This window comes from Garra rufa, chromosome 20, assembly GCF_049309525.1.
Source record: "Garra rufa chromosome 20, GarRuf1.0, whole genome shotgun sequence".
Lineage (NCBI taxonomy): Eukaryota > Metazoa > Chordata > Actinopteri > Cypriniformes > Cyprinidae > Garra > Garra rufa.
In genome coordinates, this window is record NC_133380.1 from 21,201,546 (window position 1) to 21,228,514 (window position 26,969).

The following is a 26,969-nucleotide window of genomic DNA, read 5'->3' on the forward strand; positions in this document are numbered from 1 at the left end:
CATTTTGATTACAATTTGTATAACCAGAGTTTTACTACAAATACCATAAAGTGTAGCAAAACCTTTGTTAATTTATAGTTTAACTATAGTAACAATGGTTTTTGGTTTTTAGTGAAAACATGTTTAATTTTTGTAAGGGTTGTATTGTTGTTGTTAGCCATAGACTGTAAAAAAGATGGACAACGCGTTTCCGCTTCTTTCCACTATAGAAAAGTGAAGCCAAAACAGCTCAATATGGCCGCTACCAAAGAGTATATAAGTTCTTTGCCGCTACCATCTTGGGGGAAGTTACGTCATTTGGAGCCAGAGCATGCGCAGTAGAGGTTCGTTTGGAGCCAGAGCATGCGCAGTAGTGTCGTGAGGCGGAGCCGCGGTGTCAAAGTCCCGCCCAAACTCCCGCAGTCCCAATCGCACGATCACAATCATGACACCACACCCCGTTTTTATAGCATCAAATAACTACTTAAAAGCAAACTTATTAGAAAAACGAACACCTGAGCATGGATCAGCATTATAAGAACTACCTCACACGATGGAAATCACCTTTGGAAAAAAATTATTTGCCGTGTAATTCGATTATTTAGTTTGGCTCACGTCCCATTAGATTACATGGAGAGGGCGGGGTTTATGACCTATACTGCAGCCAGCCACTGGGGGGCGATCGAAAACTTTTGGCTTCACTTTTCAGGACACTTACGGCACGCTTGGTTGTTAGCCTTAGCTCCATCTAAACGTGTTATAAAACAATGTGAATATTTGTAGGCCTTTACAAGTTACGCTATTTTGTTAATTTTGCAGCAAACTGACTACTATTGGTAATATTTGCAAGCAGTTTAATGCTTAACTAAGTAAACAAAACAAATAGTAAATAGTCTATTTACAGATGTATCTGACCTGTAAATGAAGTACTGAACAGGACAGTTTCGACTCTGCTCCACCTGGGCGCTCCATTCTGGAGTCTTGCATTCTTTTGGCGGATGGGCGGAGCGTGCTCGTTGCGAATTGCGTTGTCAGTCAAGACGAACCGGATTACGATTTATTAGAGTACTATTATTGAATGGCGAATTTGGAAATAATCACTTTAGTACATTCGGCAGGCAACAGAAACAACAACAACAATACATATGAAAATAAAATATAAATCAAAAAATGGCAGCGGGCCAAATTGGCTCCCGATGGCCAGTCCGCCCCTGTTATCATTATTTTTTTATTATAAATATATAGGCAATTTTTTTTTTCAAATGACATACAACACGTTATCAAGAAACAACAATAAAAATAAGAAAAGCAAAAATATAAGTTGATCATTATTTTCACCCACTTCCGATCTGACACGGAGACTCCGCCCACTACCTGGCTGAGCCTGGGTAAAGACCATAGACTGTAAAAAATATGGACGTAGTATCCGTGACGTCACCCGTAGGATTCTGAAGCGCTATTTTGAAGCCTGTTGTGGGCGGGATTCGGCCGTCGCCATCTTGGAATCGCGTCACCGCGTGTCACTCCCGGATAATCAAAAATGGGCAAAAAGGCGGGACGTGGGTGGAGCTGGTTGCTGAAACCACGCCCGCCTAGCGCGACAGTGGTGACAGCAGCGGCAATCCCCCTGTCACTCAAGTGGCCACGCCCTTAATTATGCTGAACTTTAAGGCTTAATATAACTTAAACGGATGAGTTATAAAAAAAATTCACCCCCCTCACAGTTGACATGAAGGGCAAAACTAGGTATATAGACCAAAACCATTTTTTGAACCAGGCTGTAAACATACTTTTTTCTGCTGTAAAGTTGGGCATTTTAACATGGGGAGTCAATGGGACTGACTCTCTTTTGCAACCAGTCTCTAGCGGCCAGTCGATGAATTGCATTTTAAGACACTTCCGTGTTGGTTTCAATAGTGAGAGCGGGAGGTTGCCCCTTGGTAAAGACTAGAAGGGAGACATGATTCGCTACTGGGCATGCACACATCGGTCTAACGTTATTTTTATCACACTGTACAACAACAATACTGCTTTTTTTTCGTTCTGCTGTTCTGCACGCCTGGCATTTTTTTTTAAAGTTCTTAGGAAACTGTTAAGAAAAATTATTACGAACTTCTTGGAATTTTTCTTAAGAAATGTGTTAAGTTCTTAAGAAGTTCGCCACGAATCAACCCCCTTGCAACATTCCCTAAGTTAATGTACTTGGCATGGAGTCAGAGGAAGAATGCGAATTTGACTCTACGTGGGAAGACGAATACGAAAATAACCTTTCACCCAGAAAGAAGGTATGCTTTGTTTTCCCCGGTAGTCTCTTTTGTTGTTTTAAATACTCAATAAAACAGCGCGCAGTCACGTGCACACAGCAGTAGCAACCTGCATTTGTTAGCAATGTGACCGGTTTTATGTTTGCTTTCATTTATGAACTATATAGGTGCGTTCACAGCCATATCGGAATTCCTGTAATCACGAGATTCCAACCTGTAAAAAGCGTTCACGTCCTCGTAGAACTTGTAATTACAACTTGTGCACTGGGAGTCTTCTGAAAGCTACGACTTGTACCACATGACCGCTGTCTACCTGACCAACATAAACTCTGTTTAGGCGTTGATAATGTTGCCATCGTATACCACGTGAGCTATGCCTGTGTCACCTTTCTGATTATTTTTTTATTCATAACTAACTGGACTATTAATATTATTAGGCTATTATAAACCATACATGTTTTCAGAAACATATTTACTGAAAAAAAATGTATTGTAGCACAATAAAGATTTTATAAATGAAATAAAATATATACAAACCTTTATTTAGCTGAAGTAGTGCACAATAAAGACTGCACTCTGACTGTAACTCAACAGGTTGTTTCCTCTGAGACAAAAAAATAACCCAATATTTAATAACCTATTAAAAATGACCCAGCAGCTTACAAGGCAAGGCAAGTTTATTTATATACTACATTTCATACAATGGTAATTCAAAGTGCTGTACATAAGAGGAATTAAAATCATAATATAAAAATCTATAATAATAATCACAACAGTAAAAAAAGTTTATTAAAAAGTTAATCTAAAATTAATTAAAACAGTAAAAATGATTATACATAAAACAATGCAATCTGTTCGGACGTAGCACAGTGCTCATTCAATAAATGCACAACTAAACAGCTGAGTTCTGAGTCTGCATTTAAATGTGGCTAATGTAGTAGCACATCTGATCTCTACTGGAAGCTGATTCCAACTGCAGGCGGCAGAATAGCTAAAAGCGGATTCCCCTTGTTTTGTGTGAACCCTTGATATTACTAACTGACTTGATCCTAGTAATCTGAGTTGTCTGTTGGGTTTATAGACAGTGAGCATATCTGCAATGTATTTAGGTCCTAGGCCATTTAGTGCTTTATAAACGAGTAAAAGTACTTTAAAATCGATCCTAAACATAACTGGAAGCCAGTGTAAGGACCTGAGGACTGGTGTGATATATGCTCTGATTTTCTGGTTCTAGTCAGAATCCTGGCAGCAGCGTTCTGTATGAGCTGCAGCTGTCTAATGGTCTTCTTGGGAAGGCCGGTGAGGAGACCATTACGAAAGTCCACCCTGCTGCTGATAAAGGCATGAACAAGTTTCTCCAAGTCTTGACGGGAAACAAAACATCTAATTCTTGCAATGTTTTTAAGATAATAGTATGCTGATTTAGTTATTACTTTGACATGGCTACTGAAACTGAGGTCTGACTCCGGAATCACACCAAGATTCGTGACTTGATTTTTTTGACCCCTAGCGTCAAGGTACGCATTCACCTTATGAATTTCATCTTTGTTTCCAAATGCAATGACTTCCGTTTTCTCCTTGTTTTACTGAAGAAAGCTTTGGCACATCCAACTGTTAATTTCATCAATGCATTGGCAGAGGGAGTCAATGGGGCTGTAGTCATTTGGCGATAAGGCTAGGTAAATCTGGGTATCATTTGCATAGCTGTGATATGCAATTTGGTTCTTTCTCATTATTTGACTTAGAATTGAGCCTTGTGGGACTCCGCATGTCATGGATGTCCACTTAGACTTATGTTCTCCTATACTCACATAATAGCCTCTCCCTTCTAAGTATGACCTGAACCATTTGAGAACCATCCCAGAAAGCCCGACCCGTTTTTTCATCTAAAAGAATGTTGTGATCGACAGTGTTGAATGCAGCACTGAGATCTAGTAGTACCAGCACTGATATTTTGCCAGAATCAGAATTTAGGTGAATATCATTTATTATCTTTATGAGTGCTGTCTCTGTGCTATAATGTTACAGAAAAACTACCCAGCACCTGGGTAAAAAATAACCCAATAAAATGAAATGACAAGCTAAACGCAGCATTTGTGTTAAATAATAATAATAACCCAATATTTTTCAGAGTGCAGAAAAACTACCCACCACCTGGGTTAAAATATTACAAACAACCTAATAAAAAGACCCAGCAGGCTGAACCCAGCTTTTGGGTTGAAAACAACCCAGCTTTTTTTAGTGTACGAAAATATTTTACAAGAAACAGTTTTATTTGGGATTTCTGTGTGTGTTTACAGGTGATGCACAAAAAGAGTCGCAGAAACATGTATGCTGCAAAGGATATGCAGGACTTTAGACACGATTGCCAGGTAGTTCCCTTTATATAAGCAAGAGTGAGGTAAAGCCGTGCTGCTTTTTTATGACGATATCTTCATCTCCTATCTCCTAAATTGGCATATAAAATGTACAGCCATGGTAAAATGACATGATAAAAAAAAAAAATAATAATAATATATCTAAAAATGGATGTGACACTGCTTACCCTCTGTCATTGGCACATCTTACCCCACTCCTCCATTTAAAATAAACATGTCAACTCATTTATTTATTGACATGCTGTATGAGGAAAACTGTAGGTGAGAATCTAAATACAAAAGTCAATGTCGAAATATTGTGAAAATCTGTTGCCTACCAATCTGTCACAACTCAGTTTTACATGATAATTTTGTATGTTTTTGTTTTGACTTCAGAACTTTGATGGCAATGATGACACTGAACCATCTAAAGTAAGTAATTCACTAAATCTACTTAATCTATCATTTACATAAAAATCTATTTGATTTCACAGACCATTAAGTAGTCTTGATTTTGAGAAGATGATTGGGAATCAATTGTACAGTGTTTTTACTTTTATTTGTTCTCAAGGACCGCTTCTATAACCTAGAATTTTACTATGGTCAAATAAAATCTTCACCTGATGGTATGTCATTGTCCTCATTTTATAGTTAAATCACACTATTTATTTATTTATTTTATCCAAGTTACAAAGAAAACATGTTCTTAAAAATATTACCTTTGTTTGTGCAGATATTCACATTGATGAATTTCACCAGCAGTGGTGGGGTGAATATGAAAGGCTGGAAATAGTTTTGACCTACATTCATTGGTTAGATCCCGTTGCAGCATCCGTGAACTCTGGTTAAATCTGTTTTAATTATTATATATAAGTGTTTTGAATTGCCATTCAGCTAATTATTTCAAACCTTTGCAGGCTGTTTCCATTACAAGATCAAGGGTTGAATTGGAGTGCACATGGACTCACACAAAAGGAAATAAAGGTCAGTTTAAAACATGCATTTATATACAGTCAAGCCCGAAATTATTTAGACCCCTGGCAAATTCTTACATAAAGTTACTTTCATTCAACCAGCAAAATTTTTTTGGACCGGAAATAACACAGGCTTCTCCCAAAACATAATAAGACGATGTACAAGAGGCATCATTGGGGAAACAAATATTTCTCAGCTTTTATTTACATTTGAACAAAAAGTGGCATGTCCAAAATTATTCATACCCTTCTCAATAATCAATAGAAAGCCTTTATTGGCTATTACAGCAATCAAACACTACCTATAATTGCTGACCAGCTTTTTGCATGTCTCCACTGGTATTTTTGCCCATTCATCTTTAGCGATGAGCTCCAACTCTTTCAGGTTGGAGGGTCTCCTTGATGCACCCTGATCTTTAGCTCCCTCCACAGATTCTCAATTGGATTTAAGTCAGGACTCTGGCTGGGCCACTGCAAAACGTTAATGTTTTTGTCTGCTAACCATTTCTTCACCACTTTTGCTGTGTGTTTTGGGTCGTTGTCGTGCTGAAATGTCCACTGGTGCCCAAGGCCAAGTTTTTCTGCAGACTGCCTGATGTTGTTGTTGAGAATTTTGATTTATTGCTCCTTTTTAATGGTGCTGTTTACTGTGATTAGGTTCTCTGGTCCATCGGCTGAAAAACACCCCCAAAACATTAGGTTCCCACCACCATGTTTGACAGTGGGGATGGTGTTCTTAGGGTTGAAGGCTTCTCCTCTTTTACACCAAATGAAGGCTACAACATTGTGGCCAAACAATTCAATTTTTGTTTCATCTGACCATAAAACAGAAGACCAGAAGTCTTTTTCTTTGTCCAGATGAGCATTTGCAAAGGCCAAGCAGGCTTTTGTGTGCTCTATCTGGAGAAGTGGTGTCCTCCTTGTTCTGCATCTGTGGAACCCAGCGGTGTGCAGTGTCTGTTGGACTGTCTGCCTTGAGATGTTGCCACCAGCAGAGCCCAGATTCATCAGGATGGCCTTGGTGGTGATCCTTGGATTTAATTTTTTACCTCTCTTACTATCCTCCTGGCCAGCACAGGTGTCACTTTTGGCTTCCGACCACGTCCTCTGAGATTTTTCACAGTGCGGAACGTCTTGTATTTTTTTAAAATAATACTTTGCATGTAGGCACTGGAACTTCAAAACATTTAGATATGGTCTTAATGCCCTTTCCTGACTTGTGAGCAGCCACAATGCACAGCCGCAGGTTCTCAGTAAGCTCCTTTGTCTTAGCCATGTTTGTCCACAAACCAACAGCAGAGAGCTTCTGTTTTTCACCTGTTGAGTTAAAACAGCTGTTCCCAATGAATCAGGGTAATTAGGAAGCTTTAGAACAGCTTGGACTATTTGGAATGGTATAGAACTTTGGATTTTCCCATAGACTGTGACAGTTTGCAAAGGGTATGAATAATTTTGCACATGACACTTTTTGTTCAAATGTAAATAAAAGCTGAGAAATATTTTTTCCACAATGATGCTTCTTGTACATCGTCTTATTATCTTTTAGGAGAAGCCTGTGTCATTTCCGGTCAAAAAAAAAAAAAAAACTTGCTGGTTGAATAAAAGTAACTTTAAGTCAGAATTTGCCAGGGGTATGAATAATTTCAGGCTTGACTGTATATGTCATTCTAAATAGGCATTTTAAAAAATAGACAAAGTTTAGATTAATCTGCTCCATTTTTTCCAGCTTTTCCGTAAAGATAAACAAGTAATGAGTAAACTGGTGAAATCATATAAGCTCATGTTGGATTTCTACGGTATACGTTTGGTCAATGAATCAACGGGAGAGGTGGCTCGTGCTCCTAACTGGAGGGATCGCTTTAGAAACCTGAACAGGTTTATGCTGTCATGGTTTCCTTTTTGTTGAATTTCACTGATGTTACTTCAATACTTTTAGACATTTCCAGTGGTTAGAATTTTTTTTTTTTTTTTGACTTTGCAGATATTCACACAACAACCTTCGCATCACACGCATCCTGAAGTGTTTGGGGACTCTAGGGTTGGAGCACTACCAGGCACCACTGGTCAAGTTCTTCCTTCATGAAACTTTAGTGGTGGGACACCTTCAAAGTCTAAAACAAAGTGTACTAGATTACTTCATGTTTGCTGTTTTGGACAAGTCAGAGAGGCGAGAGCTGGTTAGATTTGCCTTTAAGCATTTCAAGCCCCAAGAACAGTTTGTCTGGGGACCCAAGAAGATTCTGTCAGGTGAGGTACATGGCAAAAGTTAAAAATTCAGACAGGTAATAGGCAGCAAAGGAAATACATAAGTACAGTGAACTAATTAAATAAAGTGGAAGTTGCTTTGGATAAATGTGTCTACCAAATGCATAAATGTAATGTAAATGTGAAAACAATGAAAGCATAGGAGAGCAAGATGAAAAGATGATGTTGATGTTAAAATAACAACAGCTACATCACCAAGGATGTCTTGTGGTGCTGCTGATGATAATAGTAGATCTCTTCACAATAATGTGAAGAAGGGTTTAAGTGAAACATGACTGTAATATGAAAACTACCAAATAAAGCTTTGTCTTAGATGTTTCAGCATTTGTTCCTCTACTCTAAATTAAATTTGTTTACTTTTTACAGAAAATATATATAAGTCAGAGTTGGAAAAGTCTTGGAAAAAAAACGTATAATATCCAAGATACACATTTCTAGTAATTGTGCAGTTAATTCTCATATTGTATTTTCAGAAAGTTCAGAATATTTTTCCTCTCCCCAAATTTGGGGAGGGATTTTTTTATTCAAAAGTTTTCAGAGGTAAATCAATAACAATTACAATTTTAACAATACCTGAAATGTGATTTATGAGATTTGTTGTATTTTGAATCAAATTTTTCTTTGTAAAAGGCAAAAAGTTGATCATGTTGATTTAAAAAATGAAGGATTTTATTTTGAATATACATTGAACCAACAAAATCATAACACAAGCATATCATAATTTAATATACTTTAAACATCCCATGTTTTCAGTATTGGCAGTAATGTTTTGGTAGCGACCACATCACATTACAGAATTTTAACTCTCATACTGAAACACTGCTAAAACATACTAAAATATGAAAAATTTGCTAAAAAAAACTGTACTGAAATTTTGTTTATTTCCCTCAAATATAAGATTACATGTTCCCTTTTGTCAATACCGAAACAATGATGACATGTGACAATTTTATGGGATAACTCTCCAAAAAAAACAAAAGATGTCACTATGAACAAAGATCTTGCAAAAACATTTAGCAAAAAAGAAAATGTGGCAGTTCAGTCTAGAATTGCTGCTTTCTGCTATTTTGTCAACAAATTTGGAAACATAGGCTACTTGTAAAGGACTTTTTTATAGCCTTCATTTTTACTGATTTGAACACTGACGTGGCATTGGCATTGACTCAAGGTCAGAAGTTGTTCTTTTCTTTCAATTTTCATTTTTAGAAACGAGTGCTGAGCAATTTACTGTTTTATGACTTGCATTTTAATGACAAGTTGTTGAACATTGTTATCATGATAAGAGTTTTTCTGATAAAGGAGGACAGAGATAACTGACACTTTTTTTTTTTAGATTTATAAATTACCAGAAGTGGACAAAGAAAGACTGACATCCGCTGTTAATACATATTTACAGTATAGTAAACATTTGAAGTGGATCAAAACCTTTCAGCTTTGTTGTAAAACCAAAAAGAATACTTTGATTAACTTTTTTGATCCACTTCAAGTGTTGACTACTATATGCATAAATGTAGTGAATGTAACAGTAAAAAATCTGTTTTAATGTAAATTTAAATGTTTTTAAACATTAGACCATTTTAAATGTATAAAACACTGTTAGCACAGCAGAGAAAAGAACATTAATGTGTGGTTTCAAATTGAGACAGCAGTATCTAAATGTTCATGGAGTTGAAGGGGATTTTCTCAGCTAAACTGAACTGAACTCTTGTCCTTAGTGCAGAAAATGCCTTTACTGCTTTTCAGGACTCTAAAGTGTATGACGTGACGTGTGGAGTATTTTACTTTTGTGAAATCTGTTGACATGTTTCCCTTTTTCAAGTACAATAAGCTGATTAATAAAGTGTCAGTTGGCCTTTCATGGTTGTTTCATCTTTAGATTTAGAGGAAGCTAAAAGTCTTTCAGCTTTGTTTTATTCGTACATTAATGCAAGACCTGGCAACCCTTGTCACCTGAGGTTGTTGTTTTTTTATGATTCTCTCTAAAGTGGTTAACCAGAAAGAATTGTGTAACAGTCTGTCACATGATGACAGATATAAATCTATGCTTTAAACCGAAAGAAAAAATAAATATCTTAAAGCAGTGGTTCTCAAACTTTTTTGGTCGCGCCCCCCTTTAAACCTTTAAAAAAATCTGCCCCCCCCCCTCCCCCTCCCAAAAATAGCTATCTTACCTAAGACTAATAAATGATTTTACTAAAATTAATGAAAAATTAATGCTTTCTTAGTTATAAAAAAAAAAAAAAAAAAAGCTACAGGAGAAAAACACGTAACACTTGAAATATAAAAAAATAGCACAGGGAGAATAACTGTTATTATTATAATTCTCTGTGTTATTTTTATTTTTATTTTTTTGTAGGTTTCATGCTGTCCTAAGGCATAGCAGGGCTTGAAATGAACTTTTTTACTTGGTAGCACTGGTGCTCCCAACTTCAAAAAGTTAGGAGCACCAAAAAAATATAGGAGCACCCAATTTCTTTTTAGTAATGTGCCGATCTTGATTCTTCATGGCTGATTCTGATTGCAGATGTTTTACAAGCAAATGGGCTGATTCTGAAAGCATTTTTATTTATTTATTTTACTCCTTAAGCAAGGGACAGGAATGAATGAACAAGATGTTTATTTTCTCTATTATAAGTACAGCCATTTAAATTAGAGGCAGCCACTGCATTTTTAAAGAATCTGCAGTATAAATAACAAAAAAATAAACTACACAGTTCTTTCTTAGTCGTGTAGGCAATAAATGCAGCCATAATCAAGTATGCTACTCTTTTAATAATCAAAGTGCAAATATACCGAATTTTCCCACCATGATACAGAGCTATAGACAACTATACAACTTACCATAGCCCACATACTAATAACAGCCTAGATATTTTATGTAGCCTAATTTGCGCGCATTGGGGAGTCGCTCTGTAAACGTGGGGTATTAAAATTGCTTTTGAATGCGCGTGCACGTTTTACTTTCGGTTTCATTTTAACGATCGCGCGAATCAGCGGTGCTGAGCGTGCATTCTACAATACAAGACATTACTTTTACAAAACCATTTGAAAATGGGAGGACACAAACAGGATTTTGAAAAGCCCCAAGTGGAAATTACGCCCCTGCGTGAGCTTCAAAGGCATCTCCTATACAAATCCTTGTTTTATTTCGGATTTTGTCAAGACGTATTTCGGATTCATAACGAGGCTTTTAGGTTTCGTAACGTTATACATGTTTTATCCGACACATTCATAGCTGCAGCTGGAACAGAACTAGCAACCCAGATGACGAAACTCTACTGACTTCGTGATTGGTAGATAGCTGGAGGGTGGAGCCTCAGACCAAAACACAAAATGACAACAATAACATCAGTCGTTTGCTGCAACTCTCACTTTTAAATGACAATATCCTGGCCAGACCACTGTTGTCAGTGATATAAGTATTTGAAATGAACATGATTTCTTAATGTCTAGTGACATGTCAGGGCCATTTTATGATTAACTGAAATAAATTTCTTACATACAGTTCCTTTAAAAGCAGATCCAAACATGTTTTGAGAATGTGACGATAAACATCTGAATTATGTCAGTCTTTAACAGTTTTACGGTTCTGCTGTTAAAGCCAGTAGTTCCTCTAATGATAAAATGTGACCCTGGACCACAAAACTACTCTTAAGTAGCATGGGTGTATTTGTACCAATAGCCAAAAATACATTTACATTTTTTTTATATGCCAAAAATCATTAGGATTTTATGTAAAGATTATGTTCTAAGATATTTTGTAAGTTTCCTACTGTAAATATATCAAAACTTTTTTTTATTAGTAATATGCATTGCTAAGAACTTCATTTGAGATTTTCTCTTTTTTTTCTTTTTCTTTTTTTGCACCCTGATTATTTAGATTTTTATTTTTTTATTTTATTTATTTTTTTATTTTTTGTTCCAGGGTCACAAATAGTGAAACAAGTAAAGATAGACCCTTCTCTAGTGGATATGCAGTATCTGCATCATTGCAAATACAGTTCAGGTCAAAAGTTTACATACATCTTGCAGAATCTACAAAATGTTAATTATTTGACCAAAATACGATCATGTTATTTTTTTTTATTTAGTACTGACCTGAATAAATATTTCACATAAAAGATCTTTACACATAGTCCACAAGAGAAAATAATAGATTCTTTGTACTGATGTTACCTGAATGATCCACAGCTGTGTGTGTTTTTTTTTTTTTTTTTTTTTTTTTTTTTTTAGCATTTTTTTTAGCATTTTTGTGTATTTGAACCCTTTCCAACAATGACTGTATGTTTTTAAGATTCATCTTTTCACACTGAGGACAACTGAGAGACTCATATGCAACTATTACAGAAGCTACGAACACTCACTGATGCTTTAGAAGGAAACATGATCCATTAAGAGCCGGGGGTGAAAACTTTTGAACAGAATGAAGATGTGTACATTTTTTTCTTATTTTGACTAAATATCATATTTTTTCATTTAGCACTGCCCTTCAGAAGTTACAAAAGATAATTACATGTTTCCCAGAAGGTAAAAAAATAGAATTTTCCCTGATCTTCAAATTAACAATGCGGTGACAAAACAAGAATGAAAACTAATTTGTTTTTGGTTTCATCCTTCCATTACTTCTAACGTGCACAGCTCAGTTTCTTGCTACGTGAATGGCATGCTTCTTATCTTTTTGTCTCTATCACCCCCTGTTGTAAGAAATATTGTACAAACTACTTTTAGGTACACAATTATGTACATTCAAACTAACTATTAACTCTTCCCAACAGCAGATGGCGCACTTGTCTTAATCTTTCGTTCACGAGCAGTCATTTCCGCGCATATGGTTGTTGGTAGTTATGGTTACGGCAGGCTTTGGATAGCAGCTTTGCTTCCGGATACTGTGGTCTCAATGCATGTAGTAGCGATCTTTTGATAAAGTTTCAGTCAGGTGACAGAGTTTGAGTTTTCTTTCCATGTTTTTGAAACTACATTAAATGGCCTCCTATCCTCAGGAAGAGTTTCAACTTAGCCAGAAACACGAAGATATGTGAGTCCTTTCAGTTTGTTCTTGAGAATAGCGTTGTAACTTAAGTTAGTCATACAGTCATTATTTAAATCATCCATTCCTTGTTATGAAACTACACGACAAAATGAATGTAATTTTTCTCATGTAGACTGGGGAAAAGAGCATTACTGCTGGAGCAGATGGAAGCGCACTATGAACAGCAGAAGGCTAAGAAGAAACAGCAGTGTCTGATGTCTCAAGCAGCGAAGGAGAGGAATGCTCAGATCCTTAAGGTTTCTCTACTGTGTACTCTGTATCTGTTTTGTACATATACTGTACTATATCTTTATATCATATGACTAACCGCCTTAGAGCTCTAATATAGTACAGTAAAAAAAAAAGACATAACTTCAGGTATGAAAATACACAGTGATTATGGCAACATTTCATTTCTGTTATACATTACATTTTTATGTTTCAAATAATGATAATCATATAGATGGATTTTTTTTTAATTAATTTATTTTTAACACCGTCAAGTAATTATGGGGGAATTTTTATTTTGGACTTTTAACTTAAAAGCTTGCAATTTGAGAAATATTGCAGATTCGTTTTGTCTTTCTGTTTTTTTTCTTTTTTCTTTTTAAATGTAGAGTTGTTTTTGTTTTTTAGTTAAACATTTGTCCTGTGTCCCTAAATGACATCATCTCACAGGAAATTACATCATTAAAAGAGTAGCATATATTATGAATGGATTAATTACTTTTGTAAAAAAAAAGTCTTTTTTTATTCTGTGATGTTTCAGTTGGTTTGCCCTGGTCTAAAACATGACCTAAAATATTTAAATATTTTTTTAAATACAAAAATGTGTATAAATTATTATTAATTAACTTTATTTTCACTCTGTTCAGTTCCGGCACTTAATATTTCTGTCTTGTGTGTATGTATATATATATATATATATATATATATATATATATATATATATATATATATATATATATATATATATATATAAATAGATAGATATAGATATATACACACATGTATACAAGCATATGCATACTTTTTTTTTTACATTTTGGAATTCTTGTCTAGTTAGATTAACTTTTTTAATTAATTATGTGTATTTCAAATTCATTCAGTGACATTTGTTTGTATTTGTGTTTATTTCCATTGTAGGATTTACATAATGCTGAAAAAAATCTTCAAACCAGACAGCTCCTTCATCCGGATATTATTAACCTTGAGGTTAATACTAGCTTACATTCTTATTTTCTGTCTCACAAAATAAAACTGCCGCACAGTGTTCACATTTTTTAAAGCAGGTTATAATACATGTTGCATTGAAGTACAGTATCTTTCCCCCCAAAAAATTGTATACCCATCAGGGCTATCATACTAAATTCAAAAGGGACGGTTATAAAGTTAATAGCATGATGTGTTTTTGTAATATAATGGCAGCATGAAATGTTTGACCTGTTTAAGATATAAGAATGCGATGCAGAAGTAAATATTTATCTTCTCCTTTAACTAAGATGCTCTTTTGTTGTCCTGTCATAGACTCGCTATTGGACCTCAGTTGAACGGAAACTACCAGAATGGGAGCAGTATTTGCTTGGGAAAGGACAACCACCGGTGAATGAGACTGGGAGATTGCTTAGGAGACAGAAAACTAGACAACAAGATCCCTCATCTGCCCAGTGCAATGGTAAACCCCCTCGACCCAAACCTAGATGAGCTGACTCGTGTGTATTCTGTTGTATATTGTATATTTGATTATAATTAAATGTTATATATGCAATACAGTCAGGTCCATATATATTTGGACACTGACACAATTTTTATTATTTTGTTGACCAAAACATATTGAAGTTACAGTTATACGATGAATATGGGCTTAAAGTGCACACTCTGAGCTTTAATTTTCAGGGCAGTCTCATCAAATTGGTAGAAAGGTTAAGGAATTACAGCTCTTTAATATGTACCTCCCCCCCTTTTTCAAGGGACCAGTAATTGGACAGTTGACTCAAAAGCTGTTTCATGGACAGTTGTGGGCTATTCCTTCATTTTTTCTACACCAATTAACCAGGTAAAGGGTTTGGATTTGATTCTAAGTGTGCCATTTGTATTTGGAAGCTGTTGCTCTGAACCCATCATGCAGTCAAAGGTTCTCTGCATGCAAGTAAAACAGACAATTGTTAGGCTTCAAAAACAAAAGAAATGCATCAGAGAGATAGCAGGAACATTAGAAGTGGCCAAATCAACAGTTTGGTGAATTCTGAGAAGAAAAAGAACACACTGGTGAGCTCAGCAGGATAAAAAGGCCTGGAGGTTCACAAAAGACGACAGTATGGTGGATGATTGGATGATCCTATCAATGGTTATAAAACATTTTACAACATCCAGCCAAGTGAAGAATACTCTCCAGGAGGTAGGTGTGCCACTGTCAAAGTCTACAATCAAGAGAAGACTTCACCAGAGCAAAATAGAGAGGGTTTACCACAAGGGGCAAACAAGGCCAGATTAGACTTTGTCAAAAACATTTAAAAAAGCCAGACCACTTCTGGAAAAGCATTTTTTGGACTGCTGAAATTAAAATCAACGTATACCAGAATGACGGGAAGAAAAAAGTATGGAGAAGGCTTGGAACAGCCCATGATCCAAAGCCTACAACATCATCTGTGAACATGGTGAGCAGTGTAATGGCATGAGCATGCATGGCTTCCAGTGGCACTGGGTTACCGGTGTTTAGTGAAGATGTGACAGAAGACAGAAGCAGCCGGAAGAATTCGGAAGTGTATATACTGTCTGCCCAGATTCAGTTAAATGGAGCAAAGTTGTTTGGGCGGCTCTTCATAGTACAAATGGACGATGACCTAAAACATACAGCAAAAGCAACCCAGGAGTTTTTAAAGGTAAAAAAGTGGAATATCCTGCAATGGCCAAGTCAATCTTCTGATTTCAAATTGATTGAACATGCATTTCACTTGCTGAAGATAAAACTAAAGGCAGAAAGACCCACAAACAACAACAACTGAAGTCAGCTGCAGTAAAGGCCTGAGAAAGCACCACAAAGGAGGAAACCCAGTCTATGGTGATGTCCATGAGTTCCAGACTTAAGACAGTCATTGCCTGCAAAGGATTCTCAACAAAATATTAAAAATGAAAATTTTATTTATGATTATATTTATTTGTCCAATTACTTTTGAGCCCCTGAAAATGGGGGGTCTGTGTATAAAAATGGTTGTAATTCCTTAGCATTTTATGTTATATTTTTGTTCAACCCCTTGAATTAAAGCTTACATTCTGCACTTCAATTTCATCTTGATTGTATCATTTTAAAACAATTCTAGTGGCATACAGAGCCGAAATTATGAAAAGTCTGTCAGTGTCCAAATATATATGGACCTGACTGTATATAATAGATGTATTCATAAGGTGCTGTGTTTTGTATACACAAGTGCATCCACATGGGGGCAATACTGACTACACTTTCTGTAACTACATCAGTATTTTTTCTTCTGTATATCTAAAAATATAAATTAATGAGTCAGTTCTGAAAAGACCAGCAATTAATACAACTATGCATATTTTACCCATTATAATACTTTATTTGCCACTCATTTTACGTTATTATTTTTGCAGTTAGATATCAAATTAAAAGGTATTATTTATTTACTATACAATACTATACTATACTACAAGTGAAACAAATGATTGTCCATATAGTTTTTTCAAATAATAAACAGTTTTCAAGAAAAACAAATTCATCATTCTATTTCCATACCCACTATTTCCCTCCAAATTTACGTAACAGAAACTACTTCTGAGTTACATTAGGCACTGCTTAGAACATTTTCTGATATCCAACTTAAATCAAAAATATTGCAAGCATTACTCCAGATGCACATCTGCAAATTTGTGTGGGAAAGCTTTTAAATGCACCCCTAAATCCTGATGCACTTTACCTGAACCCTCAGCAACAATGAGGTCATGACTGCCATTACACAAAGCCTTTCTAAGCACTTGGACTGTCCACATGATAATTGCTATTGAATTGTGTGTCTGTTGAAGGGTCAACCACTTGAGTTGAGTGTTAAGTTGACTATAACTTGGAAAATGACGCAATTTGGTTCTTTAAGTTTATTTTTTACTAGTATTTTCACACATTCATTCTAGTGGTTTTAGAAATCCAGGCATGAAAAAGCTCCAACCTGATCTGAATATCATTTTTAGTTGCTTAAATCTGATTGGGTATGTATAATAAACTTTTTTTTTATTGACTTTGAGTGCATATACTTTCATCCTCACTTTTTTTTTTTCGCACTCGTTCGCTGCCATGGAGGGAGAGATTGCAGACCGTGACCTAGCCTAATTGGATGATCAAACCAGTTCAGGGTGACACGGAGTGGCGGCTTGACAAACGCGATCATCTGGATGGTCAGGGTTGAAGTGGTGGTGGTTGGCAGCTGCCCTTCCTCCTCAGCTGGGACTCCTGCCCCTGAGGTCAGGGCACCAGTCGAGGCTTCCAAATTGGCGGGGGGGTTGGTTGGCTGCGGAGGGGTGGAGAATTCTGGGTGTGGGTGGAGGGCAAGACAGCAAATTATCTAAAAGGGTTTTGAAGAGCACGATCTGGAGCCCTTCCAAATGACTAGTTCTGCATTATGTATTCTAATGGGGAAAGCCCTGAGGTGGTTTGGCTACGGATACCACTGCCAACTGAGGCTGTCAGAGCCCAGGCACAGGCCAAGGCCAAATGTTGTAGATCAGCTCCGGGCATCAGACACCTGGCCATCAGCCAGATCTCCAGAACTCCATCGTAAGACGATAGAACAAATTTGTTCGTCACATATCTTGTTTCTGTAAAAATGTTATAGGTGCAGTTACAAGAAAGCCTAATTTTATTAGGGATTATAGCATATTGCTTGAATTTATTCCATTTATCATTGATAATTAGATCTTTGAAACTGTATAAATATCAAAAATTCCCCTTAGCGAAACAAGTTCATCTTCCATCAGAAACATACCAACCATTGCTCCCAAAGGAGCTTTTCACAACTAAAGATCTTTGTCAATGTAGTGCACTTAAACACGAATAGCTTTTGCTTGGGAGCCTGTTGGGGAATTCTCTCCATTCTTGAAACTATTATTCCTGCACTAGTGCTGGTCATAAGGGGACTCCTGTTGTGTTTTTGTTCTGGCTAACTTATACGTCATTCTGTTTTGTATTGATTTTGGGTTTCGATATTGTTATTTTCCCCCTCTACCTGGATCCCATTAACCCAAGTAGTCAAAACATCCACTCCATTCCAACATTTGTTGAAGTAGTTTGTGCGTGCCTGTGCTTGTTTGTGTAAATGTTTGTGTGTAGTCATGAACTGAATGCTAAATATATTTAATTTTACACTCTAAAAATAAATATTCTAAAAAGAAGCATTTTTTCATAGTATGAAAAACTTTTAGAACCTTTTTCACTATGAAATTGCGCAATGGAAAGCTTCTTCATGGATCCATAGATGCCAATAAGAGCGTACAGTTAAAGTCAAAAGTTTACATACACCTTGTAGAATCTGCTAAATGTTAATTATTTTACAGAAACAAGAGGGATCATAAAAATGTAGTGACCTGAATAAGATATTTAACATAAAAGACGTTTACATATACAGTAGTCAACATTTGAAGTGGATCAAAACCTTTCATTAAAGTTGTTCTAAAACCAAAACAATACCTGTTCTTGTCTTATGACAACTTTGATTAACTTTTTTTTGATCTACTTCAAATGTTGACTACTGTAGTCCACAAGAAAAAATAATAGTTTATCAAAATGACCCCGTTCAGAAGTTTACATGCACTTGATTCTTAATACTGTTGTTAACTGAGTGACCCACAACTTTGTTTTTTGTTGTTTTGTTTTTGGTTTATCAGTTCCTTGTTTGTCCTGAACAGTAAATTCACGAATTCTTTAGTTTTTCAGCATTTTTGCTTATTAGAACCTTTACTGTGTGATTTTGATCCATCTTTTTACACTGAGGACAACTGAGGGACTCACATGCAACCATTAGAGAAGGTTCAAAAACTCACTGATGCTTCAGAAAGAAACACAATGCATTAAGAGCCAGGGGGTGAAAACGTTTTGAATTTGAAGATCAGGGTAAATTGAACTTCTTGTGTCTTCTGAGAAACATGTAAGTATCTTCTGTAGCTTCTGAAGGGCAGTACTAAATGAAAAAATTACACATCTTCATTCTGTTCAAAAGTTTACACCCCTGGCTCTCCTTCTGCGCATTTGAAGCAGTTGTCTTCAGTGTGAGAAGATGGATCTCAAAAATCATACTGTCATTGTTGGAAAGGGTTCAAATACACAAAAATGCTGAAAAACCAAAGAATTTGTGGGATTTTTCTAAAGAACAGTAGGCAGTTTAACTGTTCAGGACAAACAAGGGACTATCACTAAACAACAAAAACACACAACAAAAACACAGCTGTGGATCAATCAGGTACAACCCAGTAAAAACCAAGCGTACGTGAAAATCTAACCGGGTTAATTTTTATAAATTCAGCTATTATTTTCTCTTGTGGACTATATGTAAACGTCTTTTATGTGGGAATATCTTCTTTAATTAAGTACTAAATAAAAAATAACGTGCATTTTGTATGATCCCTCTTATTTTGGTAAAATAATTAACAATTTGAAGATTTTGCAAGGTGTATGTAAACTTTTGACTTCAACTGTATATGGATTGGACTATATTTTGATCAGAAATCCACCTCGAGCTCACAGCCTAGGGGATCAGTGAGTGACACATCGCCTTATATCAAATCCCCTGCATTCTAACTTGGTGTATTGAAGAGAGTACCAGCTTAACAGTGGGGTTTTTGGTCTGAGTTAATTAAGACCCATCCATTGGGAAACAGGGAGTGGAGATTGTCCTGAAAGGGCATCCTGGGTCAAAAGATTAGCACCGGACATCCCAGATTTACTGATCCTGCCGAACAATGAAACTGATTACAGGTCACTCCTCTATAGAAGCAATACAGCAATTTAAACAGATAGCTATTGGAGATCTGCTGATAAGCCTTGGATTTCATTTAGAAGTTTCCTTTGGCCCATACCTCTTATTTCCTAACGCATCACTTGCATTTATATTTATATAATGGGGCGCTGAGATTGTTGAATGTGGAACAGATTGTTTCGAGGTCAGACCTTCGTCTCATTTAAGACACTGTGGGTAAAGAGTTGGACGAGGGGACAGAAGGTCCCCTTCAGCTGCGTGGCCTGAAGCCCTCAAGACTGCTTCTGAATGGAGGTCATACCCGAGACTGACATTGATGTAATTCCGGCGAGGCAGAGTCCCCGCACTCCGCTACCATGCGGCTGCCTCGACACCTTAGAGCAATAAAGCTCCTTCTCTGAGCGTGCCCTTGACGAGCAGGCCGAACGCTGCAAAGGGGGCACCGCTGCCTGCCACTCAAGGCCCTGCGTGGGTAATGCCTGATCCCACTCATTTAGGAATGGAAATGTGAACATGCAAAGCATGTTTCATATCTCTTACAATTTGCATGTGACACTATTTCAGACATCCATGTGTAAACAAAGAATGGCTGAAAAAACTAAAAAGAAATGTTTTGAAATCTACTTTCAAATATGGGTAACACTTTACAATAAGATGGCATTTGTTAACATTAGTTGATGTATAAACTAACATGAACGAACAATTAAGAACACATTTACTACACCATTTATAACTCTTTGTTAATGTTAGTTAATAAAAATACAGTCGTTTATAACTAATGTTAACAAACAACTTGTGATTTTAATAATGCATTAGTAAATGCTAAAATTAACAAAATAAGATTAATAAATCCTGTAGAAGTATTGTTCATTCTTAGTTAATGTTAACTAATGTCGTTAACTAATGAACCTTATTGTAAAGTGTTACCAAAATATGTCAAATTTTGTCTAAAAGTTGATCGACAGAATTTTTTTCTGTCTTCTTCATCATTGTTTTAACTATAAATTTGTGGTGTCTAATAATTAATAAAAAGTGCATTGGTTATGTTTGAGACATTGGTTTTTCTGGCTGAAACTGCTTATGCCTTTTGATAAAAAAAGTATGAAAAATATGTTATGATTTTCTTTCTTTATCATTTATGGTTTTCCTCCAAAATGGCTTCCTTCATGTTGGTTACACCATTTTAATTTGGCTGGGGAAAAAAAGATTTTCGATTACACTTTACAATAAGGTTCATTAGTTAACTACATTAGTTAACATGAACTAAGAATGAACAATACTTCTTCAGCATTTATTAATCTTAGTTAATGTTAATTTCAGCATTTAGTAATGCATTATTAAAATCACAAGTTTGTTAACATTAGTGCACTCTGAACTAACGTGAACAAACAATGAAAGACTATTTTTAATAACTAACATTAACAAAGCTTAACAAATAGTGTAATAAAAGTATTGTTTATTATTCGTTCATGCTAGTTAATAAATTAACTAATGTTAACAAATAACACCTTATTGTAAAGTGTTACCAGATTTTCAAATATTTACAAAATTTTAGAAAAAAGCTGCTTTACTTTCTTTTTTCATAAATTTCAGCTTTTATTTAGAATTGTTACGTTTTAATTTCTTTCATATTTGCAATATCAGAAAGTTATACACCCTAGAGACATTTTTAATCTCCATAAACCTCCATAAATTGCATATTTATTTCCCAGAAATTGACAGCATTTCATCATAAAAGATGTGTATTCAAGTCATTTTTGACGTATCTACCTTCGTTTAATTTTTGAATATCTACTTTGACATGCAGTCTCAGTTATTCGTTGAATGAATGTTCACAGCCTGTGAAACTGGATTAAACAACATATTGTCAGGTTGACCTCCTTTATCATCATCTTCTTGGACATAAATACGTGTACAGAACACCATGCGGTCGCTTGGCTGAGTCCGTCTTTTCAACACCGATCCGTAGGAACGGATCCAAAGAGCGCGCGCCTGACGCTCATTAACTTTCCCCTTGGCGCGCTACAATGCGCCTCACCAGCGCTTTGTGCCAAGAAGCAATGCTTCTCTTAACAAGTACTACAACTAGCCCGCTCTTCTCCAACTGGGAGAGAAATTGCTTTCCAAAACGATGGAAGGAGGACGGTTTAATTAGAATTTCATTTGGGCTAAACTGAGAGAAACGATGTAGTTAACATTTGGTGGACTTAATTGGGGCCTTTTCTTCTTCGCCCCCTTAAAAATGCTGACGCTACCCCCGTTAATCTTCCATTTACAATCAATTGAGTTGACCAAACAAAAGTCTGGGTCTTTTTTTCTTCCTGTCTCAGCCGGGCTTTTGTCGCTTGTAAATGCCTCAATTTCGGCTGATCTCTGTCGTGTACATGCTCTCCGCTGTTGACAGTTCATTAATGCGCTCTTGTCCCTATAATCCCTCTCGCCGCGTTACATGTGCATGCAGTAATGAGCTCCGTTGTCAATTAACATGTTTCTAGAAGCAAAGCTGGTTGCTCAGATGTTTGAGAGGTAAGTGCAGAAAAAGGGCAACGAGACTGCCTTTAGGTTGTTTTCTTCTCTGCAATCTTTTTTAGGCACTAGGCAAGATAGGCAGCTTTGCACAAAAGGGATTTTTTTATACCCCACACAAACATGTCTTTTGGTGAGACCCGCCCCCACTGCTATTTTCCCAGACCTCTTCACCACCAGAAATGCTCTGATCTTTTAGTTCATCTTTTTTGCCAGTGTTATATTGTCATCAACGCATTAAAAAAAATTCAACCCACTAAAACCGTTATTTTTTAAGTAGTATAAAAGTTGCACCCTGTAGTGATGAGTTTATTGCACTTTTTAGATCTACTTGAATGTCATTAATGGTGAATAAAAATCGAGTTGAAAGCTTAAAATAAATGGCGCATTTTGATGCAGAACAAAAAAGTTGTAATTGTTTTATTCAATTGAAAATGCATTATTCATGCAAATTCCACTGCGGAAATAACGGTTTATGTTTATTCTTCTAAATGTTATTCCTAGGAAAATGTACATTGTTGCCCTCAATAAATGCGCATTATAACGTCTGCTGACTATATCAAATGTATGCAATGTAGCTCTCGAAACCCGATATCCCTCATGAATCATATCGTGATTTATGTTTTTACAAAATCACGCCTATATTCCACACGGGACGACTTTTAAATGCGGCTGAATGAAATAAAGACACTTCTGTTCAAACACATTTTAGAACCTGTGCCTCTGAGGAGGTGAATAGGCCATTCAACTAGTAATATTAGTCTTCTTCGTGGTCCCAAGACGTGGGCATAATTGCTAATTGGGCTGTAATTGGGAGAGCAAGATTTGGGATCACGCGCTTGTCTCTCATCAGAATTTCTGTTAGCGTGAAAGGATAATATTGTTCCAGGATCCGTGCGCGGAATACATTATTGTTTATTAAAGCTGCGGTGATGAGGAGAAGTGGGAGAAGTGTAGTCCATTTTCCACCTTCTGATGAACACGACTTGATGCGCTGAAGCTTCCCCTGAGGCTCTTTAGTTGATTAACGTAATAGGCTTTCAAGAGTCCATGTTTTATCTGATAATTTGAGCCATTAAACTGAAGTCAAGTGTACGGTCACAGAGGCAGAGTCGTGTATCAAATGTCTGAGTGAAACCACAGGCTTTGAACTCCACCAGACATGTCATTAGGCGCTTTAAATTTAACTGTGCACTGAATGGCTGCAGACAATAGATCGATAGTTATTTATTATATTTGATAGATGATTGAGTCTTGTTTGTCTCTTGTTTTTGTTTTTTTAACTCTTATATCACTCTAGCTTATGGGGTTTATAATTTACTGTAATGTGGCTAATTATAGTCTATTTCTTAAAGAAAAAAAATGTGCAGTTTACTTTTTTCAACCGCTGCGTTTTTACTTTTAAAGTCGAATTTTGTGTAAAGTATAGGTTAAGTAAATCTTTAGTGTCTTTTTCTGTTTGCATTGTTTACAACATCAAAACACAGTTCCTAAATCATACAAATATAAAAACCCATCAAAATGAAACAAATAGCTTCATGTGAAACAGTGAATGGTGAATTCCGGTATTTTTTCTACAGATGACAAAAATAAATCCGACATTATTGTATTTATGATTTTATTTTAGCATCTGCGCTTTACTGCGTCAACAATTGTCAACAAATTTACAAATTTATCAAACATTTCTTTTTACACATAGGTTGCATTTATTTATAAAACGCTTTTCCTTCATCTAGTCTACAAATAATTGCTTGGTAGCCCCGTATGGCAGTGGTTTCATTAAATAATATTTTATTCTGTTTTATGTACAATTCCTCAATGATGTGATGATTTTCTCCCGTCCCGTTCGTCTTCGTTCGCGTCGGTGGAAGATGTTAAAGCACCACAAAAAAATCGTGCGGTTCATCAATTGTCCAAGTTCAGTCAAAAACCGGTCGCGTCTCAGTTTTGGTGTCCTCTGGAAGAATCGTTTCCGCCGGATAAACAACTGGTGTTATCGTGCAATTTCCGTATGTGCTTTTTCAAGTCAAAGTTCCTGCAGAAGCCTTTCCCGCAGGTCCCACAGGTGAAGGGCTTCTTGTCGTTGTGCGTGTGCATGTGAAACGTGAGGTTATAGATCTGATGGAAGGCTTTGCTACAGATAGAACACTTGTACTGTTTTTCGCCACTGTGGGTCAGTTTGTGATTCTTGTAATTCCCTGAAAAAAAAATAATGAAAAACGAATTATGTCAGTTTTTTTTCCCCTAGCAGGGTCAACAGTTCACAATTAAGTTACATTTAACAGAAGAGTTTCATTTCCAAGCCCTCACTAATCAGCACTTTGCATGTTGAAGTCAAGAAGTTGTCAAACTTAGTTAAAATCACGTCGAGAACTGTCGACGTACAAAGGAGTTAAAGGTCTGTGTTTTGACCCATATGAAATGTAAAAATCTTGTGATGGAAAGTAGTTAGCAGAGTGACAATTTGATCTTGTTTAAAACTGATAAAGGCCTAATTTCATCAAGTCAAAAAACAATCGAATGAAATCGAATTGTATGCGAATTTGTAATTTATTTAAAAACAATTCAGAAGTGGCTTACCTTTTTGATGAAAGCCCTTTCCACAAAATTCGCAGACGAATGGTTTGTAGCCCGCATGAATTCGGATATGTGTGTTTAAAGTCGAGCTTCTGTTGAAAGCTTTTCCACACTGGTTACATTTATGAGGTTTCTCCTGTGAATAAATTCACAACACTTGGTAAGTTTGCATTTTATTCATATAGTAAATGATTAGGGCTATAAAAATGCAGTTTATTTTTACTCACCTGTGTGTGAATGATTTTATGTCTACATAATGTGCTGGCCTGCCTGAAACCTTTCCCGCATACTTTACACACGAACGGCCTTGCGCCCGTGTGTACCGGCATGTGACGAGTCAGGTTATAGTGCGCGTTGAAGACCTATAAAAAGAAAAAAATGAAAGCGCTTAATAAGTCATTTATTTATTTAATTTTGCTTTCCCATATCCCGTCAAAACAACTTGAGAAATTCCGTAATTTACCTTTCCACAAACTTCACACGTGAAGTTCTTGGGTTTCCCGTCAGTAGAGCAGTTATTCGTTTTGCTGTGCGCTTTCACTCCGTTCTTCTCAGTCAGGTTGTGGTTCTCCCGAACGATCTGGTCCAGCTGCCCAGGCAGATGCTCTTTATGTGGGTACTGAGGTGTGGGGAATTTCTCGGGTGAGACGCACGCAAGTTTGGCGTTCTCCAACAAGAGGAGCTTCTGATGCGCGCTTATGGCTTGTGCTTGAGAGTTCGCGATTGCTGAGGAAAATAAATGTCCGCTCAGCAACTCGGACTGATGATAAGCCGAGTCCAAGTAATTGAAATAACACAAGGATCCGTTAGTAGGCATAGCCAGCGCTTGGTGTATCACTTGCGGTTTGATGACCCTGCTTCCCGGCAACACCGAGTGCTTGATTCCCGCATCCGTCTTGCTGCAGACGCCGCAGTTGGCTTTACACATGGCCGCTGAAGTGCATAGTGCTCCCCTGAAATTAACTTTCCAAAACTCGGAATAGTTCATTAAAGCCTTGGCCTGCAGATCGTAGCTGAACGGCTGGATCGGGATCATGCAGGGAATCGGTGTGCACAAGCCGACCGTCTTCTTCCCCTCGGATCCCTCAAGTCCTCCGCGGCGCTCCTCAGCGGCGACGGCTTTTGGTTCCGATGTCTTGGACATGATTCTGTCGATGGAAAAGGCCAGGGACTTGGGTGCCGCCGTGGCCCCGCTCCTGTCGTCTAGTCTCGGGCAGGACATCACTGTTTCCAGAGGGAGAGAGCTCGCCATTTCTACCCAACTTGGTGTGAGCATCGACCAGCCACCCCGTCCTCTCCTGCTGAATTCCAGAGAAGCCAGGACACGCACCAGTTTAATAAGCACCTTGCTTTTACACTGTCACCCATTTGCATTCAAATGGCCATCCCCGGAACAATAGCATCCAGGGGTACCCGATTAATGCTCATTAACTAGTACACACAAAATTAACAGGACATTACAGAGCTCGTTAAGCAGAGAATAAGACAAAACCCCTCCCAGAGTCGATTCCTATTCAGCACTTGCGAAAATCGTACAGCAAACTTACGCCAGAGAGTCGATGTTGTAGTTTACCTTTTTCCTCCAAAGCGCACAGCAGATGTATTCAACGATAGCGGCGTGACTGCACTGTCACATTTTACTCGCAGACGTCCTCATCAGCGCGAGATCACTGTCTGGAGCACTTAGCTGACATCACTTGCTCTTGCTCTTATCAGGGTGACAAAGAAAACGCCATCACCAGAACTGTCCCCTCTCTTACCGCTCATTTATACACGGCCACGGGGGTGGTATGCATGACAGATACTACAGATTATTATTTAAGTTTCTTGCCTCAAATGGTCCGTCGCGCATCCACGGCACACTTCATATTATGATGTGCGATGTACAGGTGGAGAACAGTAGCTAAAACATATAGAAAATAATGCCTGCAATTTACATTATTTTATTGACTTTTTTCAATTCATTTTTTAATGAAAAATAATGTTTTTCAGCAGAGTAAAACGTACTTTGATCATAA

The 26,969-nt window shown here is 36.9% G+C and overlaps 3 protein-coding genes across 4 annotated transcripts; 2 read left to right on the plus strand and 1 right to left on the minus strand.

Annotated features, from left to right (window-relative positions):
- Nucleotides 1–1,917: 1,917 nt before the first annotated feature.
- On the plus strand, nucleotides 1,918–8,163 carry LOC141293790 (opioid growth factor receptor-like). The gene is made up of 8 exons (XM_073825855.1): nucleotides 1,918–2,264; nucleotides 4,544–4,615; nucleotides 4,997–5,032; nucleotides 5,172–5,226; nucleotides 5,334–5,412; nucleotides 5,518–5,584; nucleotides 7,301–7,449; nucleotides 7,556–8,163. Exons 1-8 carry the CDS (start codon nucleotides 2,187–2,189, stop codon nucleotides 7,842–7,844), a joined length of 825 nt encoding a protein of 274 aa, XP_073681956.1. The 5' UTR covers nucleotides 1,918–2,186; the 3' UTR covers nucleotides 7,845–8,163.
- Nucleotides 8,164–12,697: 4,534 nt separating this feature from the next.
- Nucleotides 12,698–16,152, plus strand: cep15 (centrosomal protein 15). The gene is made up of 4 exons (XM_073826091.1): nucleotides 12,698–12,874; nucleotides 13,002–13,125; nucleotides 14,015–14,083; nucleotides 14,396–16,152. The coding sequence occupies exons 1-4, from the start codon at nucleotides 12,822–12,824 to the stop codon at nucleotides 14,570–14,572; spliced, it is 423 nt and encodes a 140-aa protein (XP_073682192.1). The 5' UTR covers nucleotides 12,698–12,821; the 3' UTR covers nucleotides 14,573–16,152.
- A 7,823-nt stretch (nucleotides 16,153–23,975) lies between these two features.
- On the minus strand, nucleotides 23,976–26,681 carry fezf2 (FEZ family zinc finger 2). Of its 2 annotated transcripts, none has more exons than XM_073826137.1 (5): nucleotides 26,525–26,681; nucleotides 25,415–26,252; nucleotides 25,179–25,313; nucleotides 24,955–25,087; nucleotides 23,976–24,572 (listed from the first exon to the last, which is right to left on the minus strand). In XM_073826137.1, exons 2-5 carry the CDS (start codon nucleotides 26,225–26,227, stop codon nucleotides 24,316–24,318), a joined length of 1,338 nt encoding a protein of 445 aa, XP_073682238.1. In that variant the 5' UTR covers nucleotides 26,228–26,252; nucleotides 26,525–26,681; the 3' UTR covers nucleotides 23,976–24,315. The 2 variants fall into 2 exon arrangements, with proteins under 2 accessions (XP_073682238.1, XP_073682239.1); XM_073826138.1 differs by having other exon boundaries at nucleotides 25,415–26,249; nucleotides 26,525–26,679.
- Nucleotides 26,682–26,969: the final 288 nt, after the last annotated feature.